An 18,409-nucleotide genomic window follows, 5' to 3' on the forward strand; every position below is an offset into this window, starting at 1 on the left:
CTCACCTGTCCACACTCACCTGTCCACTCTCACCTGCCCGGTCTCACCTGTCCACGCTCCCCTGTCCACATTCATCTCTCCACGCTCACCTCTCCACACTTACCTGTCCACTCTCACCTGTCGACATTCACCTGTCCACACTCACCTGTCCACACTCACCTGTCCACACTCACCTGTCCACACTGACCTACCCGGTCTTACCTGTCCACACTCACCTGTCCACAATGACCTGTCCACTCTCACCTGTCCACTCTCACCTGTCCACACTGACCTGCTCGGTCTCATCTGTCCACTCTCACCTGTCCACTCTCACCTGTCCACTCTCACCTGTCCACTCTCACCTGTCCACTCTCACCTGTCCACTCTCCTCTGTTGACATTCACCTGTCCACTCTCACCTGTCCACTCTCACCTGTCCACTCTCACCTGTCCACTCTCACCTGTCCACTCTCACCTGTTGACATTCACCTGTCCACTCTCACCTGTCCACTCTCACCTGTCCACTCTCACCTGTCCACTCTCCTCTGTTGACATTCACCTGTCCACTCTCACCTATCCACGCTCACTTGTCCACTCTCACCTGTCCACTCTCACCTGTTCACATTCACCTGTCCACACTCACCTGTCCACACTCACTTGTCCACTCTCACCTGTTCACATTCACCTGTCCACTCTCACCTGTCCACACTCACCAATCCACACTCACCTGTCCACACTGACCTGCCGTGTCTCAGCTGTCCACTCTCACCTGTCGACACTCACTTGTCCACACTCACCTGCCAGGTCTCTCCTGTCCACCCTCACTTGTCCACACTCACCTGTCCACACTCACCTGTCCACACTCACATGTCCAGTCTCACCTGTCCACTCTCACCTGTCCACACTCACCTGTCCACACTCACCTGTCCACACTCACCTGTCCACACTCACCTGTCCACACTCACCTGTCCACACTCACATGTCCAGTCTCACATGTCCAGTCTCACCTGTCCACTCTCACCTGTCCACCCTCACTTGTCCACCCTCACTTGTCCACCCTCACTTGTCCACCCTCACCTGTTGACATTCACCTGTCCACACTCACATGTCCAGTCTCACCTGTCCACTCTCACCTGTCCACCCTCACTTGTCCACACTCACCTGTCCACACTCACCTGTCCACACTCACCTGTCCACACTCACCTGCCAGGTCTTTCCTGTCCACACTCACCTGTCCACACTCACCTGTCCACACTCACCTGTCCACACTCACCTGCCCGGTCTCACCTGTCCACACTCACATATCCACACTCACATGTCCACACTCACATGTCCACACTGACCTGCTCGGTCTCACCTGCCCGGTCTCACCTGTCCACACTCACCTGTCCACACTCACCTGTCCATTCTCACCTGTTCCCATTCACCTGTCCACACTCACCTGCCCAGTCTCACCTGTCCACACTCACCTGTCCACACTCACCTGTCCACACTCACCTGTCCACACTCACCTGTCCATTCTCACCTGTTCCCATTCACCTGTCCACACTCACCTGCCCGGTCTCACCTGTCCACTCTCACCTGTCCACACTCACCTGTCCACACTCACCTGTCCATTCTCACCTGTTCCCATTCACCTGTCCGCACTCACCTGCCCGGTCTCACCTGTCCACTCTCACCTGCCCACTCTCACCTGTCCATTCTCACCTGTTCCCATTCACCTGTCCACTCTCACCTGTTCCCATTCACCTGTCCACGCTCACCTGTCCACTCTCACCTGTCCGGACCCAGAAATGCTGTTCTGAGTAGTGAAATATTCTCAACCTTCTTGAAATCTTTGCAGGAAGTTCTGGCTGAACCTCTATCCTGTCCCTCCTCCTGCTGTCTGCCCCTCCTCTAGCTGCCCCTCCTCTCCCTCTCTCTCTCCGCCTCTCCAACTGCTCTCTCCGGGCTGCGCTTTAATGGCTGATTTCCGGGAAACCAGCCGTTTCCAGGCGGTGGATCTGAGCAGCGCTGTCGGGAATGAGAGTGGGAATGAGAATGAGAGTGGGAATGGGAATGGCAGTGAGCAGGTCAGAGCTGCGAGAGGAAGCGACACCTTTGCTGGGACAGACTGTGCGGGAAGCTCAGCTCCACCGTCCCCAACGCTGATGGATTACAAACTCCGAAAGTTCTTCGTGCTGCGGGTAAATGACTTTCCCTGTCTGACCCTCACACCCTGCCCCCTGCCCCCCCCCCCTGCCCCCCCCACCCCCCCCCTGCCCCCCCACACCCTGTTCTCCCCCCCCCCCGCACACCCTTGTTTCCCCCCCCCCCCGCACACCCCTGTTTCCCCCCCCCCGCACACCCCTGTTTCCCCCCCCCACCCCTGTTTCCCCCCCCCCGCACACCCCTGTTTCCCCCCCCCCGCACACCCCTGTTTCCCCCCCCCCCCACCCCTGTTTCCCCCCCCCCCGCACACCCCTGTTTCCCCCCCCCGCACACCCCTGTTTCCCCCCCCCCGCACACCCTTGTTTCCCCCCCCCGCACACCCCTGTTTCCCCCCCCGCACACCCCTGTTTCCCCCCCCGCACACCCCTGTTTCCCCCCCGCACACCCCTGTTTCCCCCCCCCCCCGCACACCCCTGTTTCCCCCCCCCCCCGCACACCCCTGTTTCCCCCCCCCCCACACCCCTGTTCCCCCCCCCCACACCCCTGTTCCCCCCCCGCACACCCCTGTTCCCCCCCCCGCACACCCTTGTTTCCCCCCCCCGCACACCCCTGTTCCCCCCCCGCACACCCCTGTTTCCCCCCCCCGCACACCCCTGTTTCCCCCCCCGCACACCCCTGTTTCCCCCCCCCCCCGCACACCCCTGTTTCCCCCCCTCGCACACCCCTGTTTCCCCCCCCCCGCACACCCCTGTTTCCCCCCCCGCACACCCCTGTTTCCCCCCCCCGCACCCCCTGTTCCCCCCCGCACCCCCTGTTCCCCCCCCGCACCCCCTGTTCCCCCCCCGCACCCCCTGTTCCCCCCCCGCACCCCCTGTTCCCCCCCCGCACCCCCTGTTCCCCCCCCGCACCCCCTGTTTCCCCCCCCGCACCCCCTGTTTCCCCCCCCGCACCCCCTGTTTCCCCCCCCGCACCCCCTGTTTCCCCCCCCGCACCCCCTGTTTCCCCCCCCGCACCCCCGTTCCCCCCCCGCACCCCCTGTTCCCCCCCGCACCCCCTGTTCCCCCCCGCACCCCCTGTTCCCCCCCGCACCCCCTGTTCCCCCCCCGCACCCCCTGTTCCCCCCCCGCACCCCCTGTTCCCCCCCCGCACCCCCTGTTCCCCCCCCGCACCCCCTGTTCCCCCCCCGCACCCCCTGTTCCCCCCCCGCACCCCCTGTTCCCCCCCCGCACCCCCTGTTCCCCCCCCGCACCCCCTGTTCCCCCCCCGCACCCCCTGTTCCCCCCCCGCACCCCCTGTTCCCCCCCCGCACCCCCTGTTCCCCCCCCGCACCCCCTGTCCCCCCCCCCCCCGCACCCCCTGTCCCCCCCCCCGCACCCCCTGTTTTCCCTCCCCCGCACCCCCTGTTTTCCCCCCGCACCCCCTGTTTTCCCCCCCGCACCCCCTGTTCTCCCCCCGCACCCCCTGTTCTCCCCCCCGCACCCCCTGTTCTCCCCCCCGCACCCCCTGTTCTCCCCCCCCGCACCCCCTGTTCTCCCCCCCGCACCCCCTGTTCTCCCCCCCGCACCCCCTGTTCTCCCCCCCGCACCCCCTGTTCTCCCCCCCGCACCCCCTGTTCTCCCCCCCCGCACCCCCTGTTCTCCCCCCCGCACCCCCTGTTCTCCCCCCCGCACCCCCTGTTCTCCCCCCCGCACCCCCTGTTCTCCCCCCCCCCGCACCCCCTGTTCTCCCCCCCCGCACCCCCTGTTCTCCCCCCCGCACCCCCCCCCTGCCCCCCCACACCCTGTTCTCCCCCCCCCCGCACACCCTTGTTTCCCCCCCCCCCCGCACACCCCTGTTTCCCCCCCCCCGCACACCCCTGTTTCCCCCCCCCACCCCTGTTTCCCCCCCCCACCCCTGTTTCCCCCCCCCCGCACACCCCTGTTTCCCCCCCCCCGCACACCCCTGTTTCCCCCCCCCCGCACACCCCTGTTTCCCCCCCCCCCCACCCCTGTTTCCCCCCCCCGCACACCCCTGTTTCCCCCCCCCCGCACACCCTTGTTTTCCCCCCCCCCGCACACCCCTGTTTCCCCCCCCGCACACCCCTGTTTCCCCCCCCGCACACCCCTGTTTCCCCCCCGCACACCCCTGTTTCCCCCCCCCCCCGCACACCCCTGTTTCCCCCCCCCCACACCCCTGTTCCCCCCCCCACACCCCTGTTCCCCCCCCGCACACCCCTGTTCCCCCCCCCGCACACCCTTGTTTCCCCCCCCCGCACACCCCTGTTCCCCCCCCGCACACCCCTGTTTCCCCCCCCCGCACACCCCTGTTTCCCCCCCCGCACACCCCTGTTTCCCCCCCCCCCGCACACCCCTGTTTCCCCCCCTCGCACACCCCTGTTTCCCCCCCCCCGCACACCCCTGTTTCCCCCCCCGCACACCCCTGTTTCCCCCCCCGCACCCCCTGTTCCCCCCCGCACCCCCTGTTCCCCCCCCGCACCCCCTGTTCCCCCCCCGCACCCCCTGTTCCCCCCCCGCACCCCCTGTTCCCCCCCCGCACCCCCTGTTCCCCCCCCGCACCCCCTGTTTCCCCCCCCGCACCCCCTGTTTCCCCCCCCGCACCCCCTGTTTCCCCCCCCGCACCCCCTGTTTCCCCCCCCGCACCCCCGTTCCCCCCCCGCACCCCCTGTTCCCCCCGCACCCCCTGTTCCCCCCCGCACCCCCTGTTCCCCCCCGCACCCCCTGTTCCCCCCCCGCACCCCCTGTTCCCCCCCCGCACCCCCTGTTCCCCCCCCGCACCCCCTGTTCCCCCCCCCGCACCCCCTGTTCCCCCCCCGCACCCCCTGTTCCCCCCCCGCACCCCCTGTTCCCCCCCCGCACCCCCTGTTCCCCCCCCGCACCCCCTGTTCCCCCCCCGCACCCCCTGTTCCCCCCCCGCACCCCCTGTCCCCCCCCCCCGCACCCCCTGTCCCCCCCCCCGCACCCCCTGTTTTCCCTCCCCCGCACCCCCTGTTTTCCCCCCGCACCCCCTGTTTTCCCCCCCCGCACCCCCTGTTCTCCCCCCGCACCCCCTGTTCTCCCCCCCCGCACCCCCTGTTCTCCCCCCCGCACCCCCTGTTCTCCCCCCCGCACCCCCTGTTCTCCCCCCCCGCACCCCCTGTTCTCCCCCCCGCACCCCCTGTTCTCCCCCCCCGCACCCCCTGTTCTCCCCCCCGCACCCCCTGTTCTCCCCCCCGCACCCCCTGTTCTCCCCCCCCGCACCCCCTGTTCTCCCCCCCCCGCACCCCCTGTTCTCCCCCCCGCACCCCCTGTTCTCCCCCCCGCACCCCCTGTTCTCCCCCCCCCCGCACCCCCTGTTCTCCCCCCCCGCACCCCCTGTTCTCCCCCCCCGCACCCCCTGTTCTCCCCCCCGCACCCCCTGTTCTCCCCCCCGCACCCCCTGTTCTCCCCCCCGCACCCCCTGTTCTCCCCCCCGCACCCCCTGTTCTCCCCCCCGCACCCCCTGTTCTCCCCCCCGCACCCCCTGTTCTCCCCCCCGCACCCCCTGTTCTCCCCCCCCCGCACCCCCTGTTCTCCCCCCCGCACCCCCTGTTCTCCCCCCCGCACCCCCTGTTCTCCCCCCCGCACCCCCTGTTCTCCCCCCCGCACCCCCTGTTCTCCCCCCCGCACCCCCTGTTCTCCCCCCCGCACCCCCTGTTCTCCCCCCCGCACCCCCTGTTCTCCCCCCCCGCACCCCCTGTTCTCCCCCCCGCACCCCCTGTTCTCCCCCCCGCACCCCCTGTTCTCCCCCCCGCACCCCCTGTTCTCCCCCCCGCACCCCCTGTTCTCCCCCCCGCACCCCCTGTTCTCCCCCCCGCACCCCCTGTTCTCCCCCCCGCACCCCCTGTTCTCCCCCCCGCACCCCCTGTTCTCCCCCCCGCACCCCCTGTTCTCCCCCCCGCACCCCCTGTTCTCCCCCCCGCACCCCCTGTTCTCCCCCCCGCACCCCCTGTTCTCCCCCCCGCACCCCCTGTTCTCCCCCCCGCACCCCCTGTTCTCCCCCCCCGCACCCCCTGTTCTCCCCCCCCGCACCCCCTGTTCTCCCCCCCCGCACCCCCTGTTCTCCCCCCCGCACCCCCTGTTCTCCCCCCCGCACCCCCTGTTCTCCCCCCCGCACCCCCTGTTCTCCCCCCCGCACCCCCTGTTCTCCCCCCCGCACCCCCTGTTCTCCCCCCCGCACCCCCTGTTCTCCCCCCCGCACCCCCTGTTCTCCCCCCCGCACCCCCTGTTCTCCCCCCCGCACCCCCTGTTCTCCCCCCCGCACCCCCTGTTCTCCCCCCCGCACCCCCTGTTCTCCCCCCCGCACCCCCTGTTCTCCCCCCCGCACCCCCTGTTCTCCCCCCCGCACCCCCTGTTCTCCCCCCCGCACCCCCTGTTCTCCCCCCCGCACCCCCTGTTCCCCCCCCTCTCCCCCCCCCCCCCCCTCCCGGGCGGGACTCTCACTTGTTGGTGTCAAACGTGTACAACAACTTTCATTTATATAGCATCTTTAATGTATTGGAGACACATCAGCACAGAGTGGGACTGATGACTAAAAGTTTAGATAAAGAGGTAGGTTTTAAGCAACGTCTTCATGGAAGGTCGATGTAGGCAGTTATAGGGAGGGGGGTCACCGAGCTTAAGGTCCAGCAAACTGGAGGCACAACTAAACATGGCGGAGCAATTAAACTCAGGGATGCTCAAGTGGCCAGAATTGGAGAGCACAGAGATCTGGGAGGAATACTGCAGGATGAGAGAGAGGTGAGGGGAGATCTGTTTAATGTCCCAAACGCACTGCTTTGATTTCAATAGAAAAGAGTCTAGGGTGGGGTCTGTGAGGCATTGGTGATCAACCCCTTTCCAACACTGTCTGAATTTAACCCTGGACAGTCAAACAGTAAACCCCATAATACCCCGTTCTCCTCTTCCCTCCCTCATTCTCCTTTAACCAGCTTTCGTTGTTTGCTCTTATTTCGATGAGAACAATGAGAATGAAAATTTAGTGTACATTGTGTGGGATTTACACAAGCTATTTGGCAAGTGAAACATTTAAAAATCCTTGCCTTTATATTTAAATATACAGTCTGTACACACACAATGAGCAGGAAAAGATCAGCTTGTCTCCCCACAATTTAGACACGAGCTTCAAGGGAGGATGTCCTGAATTCCAACAATTTTTAAAGTCAGAGACATGGGAATATTAACCATTCCGAATTCCAAAGAAAGCTGGCAGGAAAAGAAGGGTGAAAGGGGGAAATCAGGGAATTACAGACCGGTTAGCCGAATGTCTGTGGTGGGGAAATTGCTGGAGTCTAGAATCCGGGATGGGGTAACATAGAACTGTACAGCACAGTACAGGCCCTTCGGCCCACGATGCTGTGCCGAACTAGTCTGAAACTAAGATCTAATCAACCTACTCCCAATCATTCTAGTGCACTCCATATGCCTATCCAATAACCGCTTGAAAGTTCCTAAAGTGTCCAACTCCACTACCATAGCTGGGAGTGCGTTCCACGCCCCAACCACTCTCTGAGTAAAGAACCTACCTCTGACATCCCTCCATATCTTCCACCATGAACCTTATAGCTATGCCCCCTTGTAACAGCTACATCCACCCGAGGAAAAGTCGCTGAACGTCCACTCTATCTATCCCTCTCATCATCTTATAAACCTCAATTAAGTCACCTCTCATCCTCCTTCGCTCCAATGAGAAAAGCCCTAGCTCCCTCAACCTTTCCTCATAAGACCTACCCTCCAATCCAGGCAGCATCCTGGTAAATCTCCTTTGCACCCTTTCCAATGCTTCCACATCCTTCCTATAGTGAGGTGACCAGAACTGCACACAATACTCCAAATGTGGTCTCACCAAGGTCTTGTACAGTTGCAGCATAACCTCACGGCTCTTAAACTCAAGCCCCCTGTTAATAAATGCTAACACACTATAGGCTTTCTTCACGGCTCTATCCACTTGGATGGCAACTTTCAGAGATCTATGGACATGAACTCCGAGATCTCTCTGCTCCTCCACATTCTCCAGAACCCTGCCGTTAACGATGTAATCCGCATTCAAATTTGTCCGACCAAAATGAATCACCTCACACTTATCAGGGTTAAACTCCATCTGCCACTTCTCAGCCCAGCTCTGCATCCTATCAATGTCTCTTTGCAGCCTACAACATCCCTCCACATTATCCAATACTCCACCAATCTTGGTGTCATCAGCAAATTTACTAACCCAACCTTCAACTCCATCATCCAAGTCATTGATAAAAATCACGAATAGCAGAGGACCCAGCACTGATCCCTGTGGTACACCGCTGGTAACTGGTCTCCAGTCTGAAAATTTACCATCTACCACCACCCGCTGTGTTCTATGTGATATGATGTGGAGATGCCGGCGTTGGACTGGGGTGAGCACAGTAAGAAGTCTTACACCAGGGTAAAGTCCAACAGGTTTGTTTCGATGTCACTAGCTTTCGGAGCGCTGCTCCTTCCTCAGGTGAATGAAGAGGTCTGTTCCAGAAACACATATATAGACAGATTCAAATATGCCAGACAATGCTTGGAATGCGAGCATTAGCAGGTGATTAAATCTTTACAGATCCAGAGATGGGGTAACCCCAGTTTAAAGAGGTGTGAATTGTGTCAAGCCAGGACAGTTGGTAGGATTTCGCAGGCCAGATGGTGGGGGATGAATGTAATGCGACATGAATCCCAGGTCCCGGTTGAGGCTGCACTCATGTGTGCAGAAATTGGCTATAAGCTTCTGCTCGGCGATTCTGCGTTGTCGCGCGTCCTGAAGGCCGCCTTGGAGAACGCTTACCCGGAGATCAGAGGCTGAATGCCCTTGACTGCTGAAGTGTTCCCGACTGGAAGGGAACATTCCTGCCTGGTGATTGTCGCGCGATGTCCGTTCATTCGTTGTCGCAGCGTCTGCATGGTCTCGCCAACGTACCACACTTCGGGACATCCTTTCCAGCAGCGTATGAGCTAGACAACGTTGGCCAAGTCACACGAGTATGTACCGCGTACCTGGTGGGTGGTGTTCTCACGTGTAATGGTGGTATCCATGTCGATGATCTGGCACGTCTTGCAGAGATTGCCATGGCAGGGTTGTGTGGTGTCGTGGTCACTGTTCTGAAGACTGGGTAGTTTGCTGCAAACAATGGTTTGTTTGAGGTTGCGCGGTTGTTTGAAGGCAAGTAGTGGGGGGGTGGGGATGACCTTGGCAAGATGTTCATCTTCATCGATGTCGTGTTGAAGGCTGTGAAGAAGATGTCGTAGTTTCTCCGCTCCGGGAAAGTACTGGACGACGAAGGGTATTCTGTCGGTTGTGTCCCATGTTTGTCTTCTGAGGAGGTCGGTGCGGTTTTTTGCTGTGACGCGTTGGAACTGTCGATCGATGAGTTGAGTGCCATATCCTGTTCGTACGAGGGCATCTTTCAACGTCTGTAGATGTCTGTTAAGCTCCTCCTCGTCTGAGCAGATCCTGTGTATACGGAGCGCTTGTCCATAGAGGATGGCTTCTTTAATGTGTTTAGGGTGGAAGCTGGAGAAGTGAAGCATCGTGAGGTTATCCGTGGGTTTGCGGTAAAGCGAAGTGCTGAGGTGACCGTCCTTGATGGAGACGAGTGTGCCCAAGAATGCAACTGATTTTGGAGAGTAGTCCATGGTGAGTCTGATGGTTGGATGGAACTTATTGATGTCATCGTGTAGTCGTTTCAGTGATTCTTCGCCGTGGGTCCAAAGGAAAAAAATGTAATTATGTATCTGGTGTATAACGTCGGTTGAAGGTCCTGTGCGGTGAGTAGGTCTTGTTCAAACTTATGCATGAAGATGTTGGCGTATTGGGGTGCGAATTTGGTCCCCATGGCTGTTCCGTGCGTCCGGATGAAGAACTTGTTGTCGAAGGTGAAGACGTTGTGATCCAGAATGAAGCGGATGAGTTGCAGAATTGCGTCTGGAGATTGGCAGTTGTCGGTGTTGAGTACTGAGGCTGTTGCAGCAATGCCGTCGTCATGGGGGATGCTGGTGTAGAGTGCCGAGACGTCCATTGTGACGAGGAATGTTCCTAGTTCAACTGATCCATAGGTGCTGAGTTTCTGTAGGAAGTCCGTCTTGTCGCGACAGAAGCTGGGCGTCGCTTGTACGATGGGTTTCAAGATGCCCTCTATGTAGCCAGAGAGGTTCTCACACAAGGTCCCATTGCCTGAAACAATAGGACAGCCTGGTGTGTTGGCCTTGTGTATTTTCGGGAGGCAGTAGAGATCTCCAATGTGGGGAGTACATGGGATGAGAGCACGTAGGGTGCTCTCATCTTCACTTCTCCAGCTTCCACCCTAAACATATTAAAGAAGCCATCCCCTATGGACAAGCGCTCCGTATACACAGGATCTGCTCAGACGAGGAGGAGCGTAACAGACATCTACAGATGTTGAAAGATGCCCTCGTACGAACGGGATATGGCGCTCGACTCATCGATCAACAGTTCCAACGCGTCACAGCGAAAAACCGCACCGACCTCCTCAGAAGACAAACATGGGACACAACCGACAGAATACCCTTCATCGTCCAGTACTTCCCCGGAGCGGAGAAACTACGTCATCTTCTTCACAGCCTTCAACACGTCATTGATGACGATGAACATCTTGCCAAGGTCATCCCCACACCCCCACTACTTGCCTTCAAACAACCGCGCAACCTCAAACAAACCATTGTTTGCAGCAAACTACCCAGTCTTCAGAACAGTGACCACGACACCACACAACCTGCCATGGCAATCTCTGCAAGACGTGCCAGATCATTGACATGGATACCACCATTACACGCGAGGACACCACCCACCAGGTACGCAGTACATACTCGCGCGACTCGGCCAACGTTGTCTACCTCATACGCTGCAGGAAAGGATGTCCCGAAGCGTGGTACATTGGCGAGACCATGCAGACGCTGCGACAACGAATGAACGGACATCGCGCGACAATCACCAGGCAGGAATGTTCCCTTCCAGTCGGGGAACACTTCAGCAGTCAAGGGCATTCAGCCTCTGATTTCCGGGCAAGCGTTCTCCAAGCGGCCTTCAGGACGCGCGACAACGCAGAATCGCCGAGCAGAAACTTATATCCAAGTTCCGCACACATGAGTGCGGCCTCAACCGGGACCTGGGATTCATGTCGCATTACATTCATCCCCCACCATCTGGCCTGTGAAATCCTACCAACTGTCCTGGCTTGACACAATTCACACCCCTTTAACCTGGGGTTACCCCATCTCTGTATCTGTAAAGATTTAATCACCTGCTAATGCTCGCATTCCAAGCATTGTCTGGCATCTTTGAATCTGTCTGTATATATGTTTCTGGAGCATACCTCTTCATTCACCTGAGGAAGGAGCAGCGCTCCGAAAGCTAGTGACATCGAAACAAACCTGTTGGACTTTAACCTGGTGTTGTAAGACTTCGTACTGTTCTATGTGATAGCCAGTTACTGATCCAATTGGCCAAATTTCCCTCTATGCCATGCCTCCTTACTTTCTGCATGAGCCTACCATGGGGCACCTTATCAAATGCCTTACTAAAATCCATGCACACGACATCAACTGCTCTACCTTCATCTATGTACTTAGTTACCTCGTCAAAGAATACAATCAAACTTGTAAGACCAGACTTGCCCCTCACAAATCCGTGCTGACTATCCTGGATTAAGCGGTATCTTTCCAAATGATCATAAATCCTATACCTCAGGACCCTTTCCAATAATTAACGATGACCGAAGTGAGACTAATCGGCCTATAATTCCCAGGGTTATACCTATTCCCTTTCTTGAACAAGGGGACAACATTCACCTCTCTCCAGTCTTCTGGCACTATTCCTGTAGACAGTGAGGACATAAAGATCAAAGCCAAAGGCTCTGCAATCTCATCCCTCGCCTCCCAAAGAATCCTAGGATATATCCCATCAGGCCCAGGGGACTTATCTATCCTCAGGCTTCTCAAAATTTCTAACACATCTTCCTTCCGAATATCTACCTCCAGCCAACCAGCCTGTATCGCACTATCCTCCTCAACAACATGGCCCCTCTCCTTTGTGAACACTGAAGAAAAGTATTCATTTAGGGCCTCTCCTACATCTTCAGACTCCATGCACACATTCCCACTACTGTCCTTGACCGGCCCTAACTTCACCTTGGTCATTCTTTTATTCCTCACATAAGTTTAAAAAGCCTTGGGGTTTTCCTTGATCCTACCCGCCAAGGACTTGTCATGCCCCCTCCTAGCTCTCCTAAGCCCTTTCTTGAGCTCCTTCCTAGCTATCTTGTATCCCTCAAGCGCCCTAAACCTTGCTTTCTCATCCTTACATAAGCCCCCTTATTCCTCTTGACAAGACATTCAACCTCTTTTGTGAACCATGGTTCCCTCAGTCGACCATTTCCTCCCTGCCTGACAGGGACATACCTATCAAGGACACGCAGTATTTGCTCCTTGAACAAGCTCCACATCTCAATTGTGCCTATCCCTGACAGTTCCTGTTTCCATCTTATGCTCCCCAATTCTTGCCTAATCGCATCGTAATTACCCTTCCCCCAGTTATAAACCTTGCCCTGCCGTATGTACCTATCCCTCTCCATTGCTATAGTGAAAGTCACCGAATTGTGGTCACTATCTCCAAAGTGCTCTCAAAGAACAAAGAAATGTACAGCACAGGAACCGGCCCTCCAAGCCCGCGCCGACCATGCTGCCCGACTAAACTACAATCTTCTACACTTCCTGGGTCCGTATCCTTCTATTCCCATCCTATTCATATATTTGTCAAGATGCCCCTTAAATGTCCCTATCGTCCCTGCTTCCACTACCTCCTCCGGTAGCGAGTTCCAGGCACCCACTACCCTCTGCGTAAAAAAACTTGCCTCGTACATCTACTCTAAACCTTGCCCCTCTCACCTTAAACCTATGCCCCCTAGTAATTGACCCCTCTACCCTGGGGAAAAGCCTCTGACTATCCACTCTGTCTATGCCCCTCATAATTTTGTATACCTCTATCAGGTCTCCCCTCAACCTCCTTCGTTCCAGTGAGAACAAACCAAGTTTATTCAACCGCTCCTCATAGCTAATGCCCTCCATACCAGGCAACATTCTGGTAAATCTCTTCTGCACCCTCTCTAAAGCCTCCACATCCTTCTGGTAGTGTGGCGACCAGAATTGAACACTATACTCCCAAGTGTGGCCTAACTAAGGTTCTATACAGCTGCAACATGACTTGCCAATTCTTATACTCAATGCCCCGGCCAATGAAGGCAAGCATGCCGTATGCCTTCTTGACTACCTTCTCCACCTGTGTTGCCCCTTTCAATGACCTGTGGACCTGTACTCCTAGATCTCTTTGACTTTCAATACTCTTGAGGGTTCTACCATTCACTGAAAATTCCCTACCTGCATTAGACCTTCCAAAATGCATTACCTCACATTTGTCCGGATTAAACTCCATCTGCCATCTCTCCGCCCAAGTCTCCAGACAATCTAAATCCTGCTGTATCCTCCGACAGTCCTCATCGCTATCCGCAATTCCACCAACCTTTGTGTCGTCTGCAAACTTACTAATCAGACCAGTTACATTTTCCTCCAAATCATTTATATATACTACAAAGAGCAAAGGCCTCAGCACTGATCCCTGTGGAACACCACTGGTCACAGCCCTCCAATTAGAAAAGCATCCCTCCATTGCTACTCTCTGCCTTCTATGGCCTAGCCAGTTCTGTATCCACCTTGCCAGCTCACCCCTGATCCCGTGTGACTTCACCTTTTGTACTAGTCTACCATGAGGGACCTTGTCAAAGGCCTTACTGAAGTCCATATAGACAACATCGACTGCCCTGCCTGCATCAATCATCTTAGTGACCTCCTCGAAAAACTCTATCAAGTTAGTGAGACACGACCTCCCCTTCACAAAACCGTGCTGCCTCTCACTAATACGTCCATTTGCTTCCAAATGGGAGTAGATCCTGTCTCGAAGAATTCTCTCCAGTAATTTCCGTACCACTGAAGTAAGGCTCACCGGCCTGTAGTTCCCGGGATTATCCTTGCTACCCTTCTTAAACAGAGGAACAACATTGGCTATTCTCCAGTCCTCCGGGACATCCCCTGAAGACAGCGAGGATCCAAAGATTTCTGTCAAGGCCTCAGCAATTTCCTCTCCAGCCTCCTTCAGTATTCTGGGGTAGATCCCATCAGGCCCTGGGGACTTATCGACCTTAATATTTTTTAAGACACCCAACACCTCGTCTTTTTGGATCTCAATGTGACCCAGGCTACACCCCCTTCTCCAGACTCAACATCTACCAATTCCTTCTCTTTGGTGAATACTGAGGCAAAGTATTCATTTAGTACCTCGCCCATTTCCTCTGGCTCCACACATAGATTCCCTTGCCTATCCTTCAGTGGGCCAACCCTTTCCCTGGCTACCCTCTTGCTTTTTATGTACGTGTAAAAAGCCTTGGGATTTTCCTTAACCCTATTTGCCAATGACTTTTCGTGACCCCTTCTAGCCCTCCTGACTCCTTGCTTAAGCTCCTTCCTACTTTCCTTATATTCCACGCAGGCTTCGTCTGTTCCCAGCCTTTTAGCCCTGACAAATGCCTCCTTTTTCTTTTTGACGAGGCCTACAATATCACTCGTCATCCAAGGTTCCCGAAAATTGCCGTATTTATCTTTCTTCCTCACAGGAACATGCCGGTCCTGTATTCCTTTCAACTGCCACTTGAAAGCCTCCCACATGTCAGATGTTGATTTGCCCTCAAACATCCGCCCCCAATCTATGTTCTTCAGTTCCCGCCTAATATTGTTATAATTAGCCTTCCCCCAATTTAGCACATTCATCCTCGGACCACTCTTATCCTTGTCCACCAGTACTTTAAAACTTACTGAATTGTGGTCACTGTTACCGAAATGCTCCCCTACTGAAACATCTACCACCTGGCCGGGCTCATTCCCCAATACCAGGTCCAGTACCGCCCCTTCCCTAGTTGGACTGTCTACATATTGTTTTAAGAAGCCCTCCTGGATGCTCCTTACAAACTCCACCCCGTCTAAGCCCCTGGCACTAAGTGAGTCCCAGTCAATATTGGGGAAGTTGAAGTCTCCCATCACCACAACCCTGTTGTTTTTACTCTTTTCCAAAATCTGTCTACCTATCTGCTCCTCTATCTCCCGCTGGCTGTTGGGAGGCCTGTAGTATGCCCCCAACATTGTGACTGCACCCTTCTTATTCCTGATCTCTACCCATATAGCCTCACTGCCCTCTGAGGTGTCCTCTCGCAGTACAGCTGTGATATTCTCCCGAACCAGTAGCGAACTCCACCTCCCCTTTTACATCCCCCTCTATCCCGCCTGAAACATCTAAATCCTGGAACGTTTAGCTGCCAATCCTGCCCTTCCCTCAACCAGGTCTCTGTAATGGCAACAACATCATAGTTCCAAGTAGTAATCCAAGCTCTAAGTTCATCTGCCTTACCCGTAATGCTCCTTGCATTAAAACATATGCACTTCAGGCCACCAGACCCGCTGTGTTCAGCAACTTCTCCCTGTCTGCTCTGCCTCAGAGCCACACTGTCCCTATTCCCTAGTTCTCCCTCAATGCTCTCCCCTTCTGACCTATTGCTCCCGTGCCCACCCCCCTGCCATACTAGTTTAAACCCTCCCGTGTGACACTAGCAAACCTCGCGGCCAGGATATTTATGCCTCTCCGGTTTAGATGCAACCCGTCCTTCTTATACAGGTCACACCTGCCCCGGAAGAGCTCCCAGTGGTCCAGATAATGGAAACCCTCCCTCCTACACCAGCTGTTTAGCCACGTGTTTAGCTGCTCTATCTTCCTATTTCTAGCCTCACTGGCACGTGGCACAGGGAGTAATCCCGAGATTACAACCCTAGAGGTCCTGTCTTTTAACTTTCTGCCTAGCTCCCTGAACTCCTGCTGTGGACCTCTCCCACAACCAAATCTAACACTTGGCCCGGTTCATTACCCAGTACCAAATCCAATGTGGCCCCTCCTCTTGTTGGTCTATCCACATATTGTGTGAGGAAACCCTCCACACACTGGATAAAAACAACCCCATCCAAACTATTCGAATTATAGTGGTTCCAATCAATATTTGGAAAGTTAAAGTCACCCATGACAACTACCCTATGACTACCACGCCTATCCAAAATCTGCATTGCAATCTTTTCGTCCACATCTCTGTTACTGTTTGGGGGCCTATAGAAAACTCCTAACAAAGTTAACCAACCAGGGGCTGGTTTAGCACACTGGGCTAAATCGCTAGCTTTTAAAGCAGACCAAGGCAGGCCAGCAGCACGGTGCAATTCCCGTACCAGCCTCCCCGAACAGGCACCGGAATGTGGCGACTAGGGGCTTTTCACAGTAACTTCATTGAAGCCTACTCGTGACAATAAGCAATTTTCATTTCATTTCATTTTTCATTTCAAGTGACCGCTCCTTTCCTATTTCTAACTTCAGCCCACACTACCTCGGTGGACAGATCCTCCTCAAACTGCCTTTCTGCAGCCATTATACTATCCTTGATTAACAATGCTACTCCTCCACCTCTTTTACCACCTTCCCTAATCTTACTGAAACATCTAAACCCCGGAACCTCCAACAACCATTCCTGCCCCTGTTCTATCCAGGTCTCCGTAATGGCCACAACATCGTAGTCCCAGGTACCAATCCATGCTTCAAGCTCACCCATTTTATTCCTGATGCTCCTCGCATTGAAGTAGACACACTTCAAACCACTTTCATGCCTGCAGGTCCACTCTTGTGACCTTGGTACCTTCCACAGTACTGCACTACCCTCAACTTCGTAAACTGCAGCAATGCCATCTCCTGGACTACAAATCAGTTTCCCATCCCCTTGCCAAATTAGTTTAAACCCCCCCGAAGAGCTGTGGCAAATTTCCCTCCCAGGATATTGGTGCCCCTCTGGTTCAGGTGTAACCCGTCCTGTTTGTACAGGTCCCATCTTCCCCAGAACGTGCTCCAATTATCCAAGTAACTGAAACCCTCCCTCCTACACCATCCCTGTAGCCACGTGCTTAACTGCACCCTCTCCCTGTTCCTCACCTCGCTCGCACGTGGCACTGGCAGCAAACCAGAGATGACAACACGGTCTGCCCTGGCTCTCAGCTTCCACCCTAGCTCCCTGAATTCCTGTTTTACATCCTCTTCCCTTTTCCTACCTATGTCGTTGGTACCGATGTGTACCATGACTTGTGGCTGCTCCCCCCTCCCCCTTAAGGATCCTGAAAACACGATCAGAGACGTCACGGACCTTGGCTCCCGGGACGCAACACACCAACCGTGAGCCTCTATCATTGCCACAGAACCGCCTATCTGTACCTCTAACTATAGAGTCTCCAATAACTAATGCTCTCCTTCTCTCCCCCCTTCCCTTCTGAGCCACAGGGACAGACTCAGTGCCAGAGATCTGGTCACCGTGGCTTACCTCTGGTAGGTCCCCCCCCACCCCCCCAAACAATATCCAAAACGCTATACCTGTTATTGAGGGGAACAACCGCAGGGGATCCCTGCACTGACTGCTTCTTCCCCCTCCTTTTAAACGTCACCCAGCTACCTTCATTCTTGGGAGTAACTACATCCCTGTAGCTTCTATCTATAACCGACTCTGCCTCCTGAATGATCCTCAGTTCATCCAGCTCCAGCTCCAGTTCCCTAACGCGGACTTTGAGGAGCTGGTGATGTGTGCACTTCCCGCAGGTGAACTCAGCAGGGCCACTGACGGTGTCCCTCACCTCGAACATCCTGCAGGAGAAACATTGCACTGCCCGCTCTGCCATCCCTTCCATTTATCCACTTGACAATTACAGAAAAAAAAAGGTTACCTGATTTTCACACACCCCGACAGCAGCTCTCAACTTGTCCCCGCAGTCTCACACGGGTAACTAAGCACCTTACAAAAATCTCGGTCAGTCAGGGAGAGCCAGCATGGATTTGTGAAGGGAAGGATATGCCTGACTAATCTTATTTAATTTTTTGAGGAGGTGACTAATGTAGTGGACAGGGGAATGTCTCTGGGTGTTATTTATATGGACTCCCAGAAGGCATTTGATAAAGTCCCACACACGAGTGGAACTCAACTAAGGTGGAAGCCCACGGAGTTGAGGGCAAATTATTGACATGGTTGGGAAATTGGTTGAGTGACAAGCGACAGAGAGAGCGGATAATGGGTAATTACTCTCATTGGCCAGAGGTGACCAGTGGTGTACCACGGGGAT

The 18,409-nt window shown here is 56.1% G+C and overlaps 1 protein-coding gene across 1 annotated transcript in view; it reads left to right on the plus strand.

The window, feature by feature from the left end:
- The first annotated feature begins 1,881 nt into the window (after positions 1-1,881).
- LOC140389490 (tumor protein p63-regulated gene 1-like protein) overlaps positions 1,882-18,409 on the plus strand; it is a 280,775-nt gene continuing 264,247 nt past the window's right edge. The window contains exon 1 of the mRNA XM_072473635.1: positions 1,882-2,164. Within this exon, the coding sequence (XP_072329736.1) occupies positions 1,940-2,164 (225 nt within the window). The 5' untranslated portion in view covers positions 1,882-1,939. The remainder of the gene's footprint in view (positions 2,165-18,409) is intronic.

This window comes from Scyliorhinus torazame, chromosome 14 (genome assembly GCF_047496885.1).
Source record: "Scyliorhinus torazame isolate Kashiwa2021f chromosome 14, sScyTor2.1, whole genome shotgun sequence".
Classification (NCBI taxonomy): Eukaryota; Metazoa; Chordata; class Chondrichthyes; order Carcharhiniformes; family Scyliorhinidae; genus Scyliorhinus; species Scyliorhinus torazame.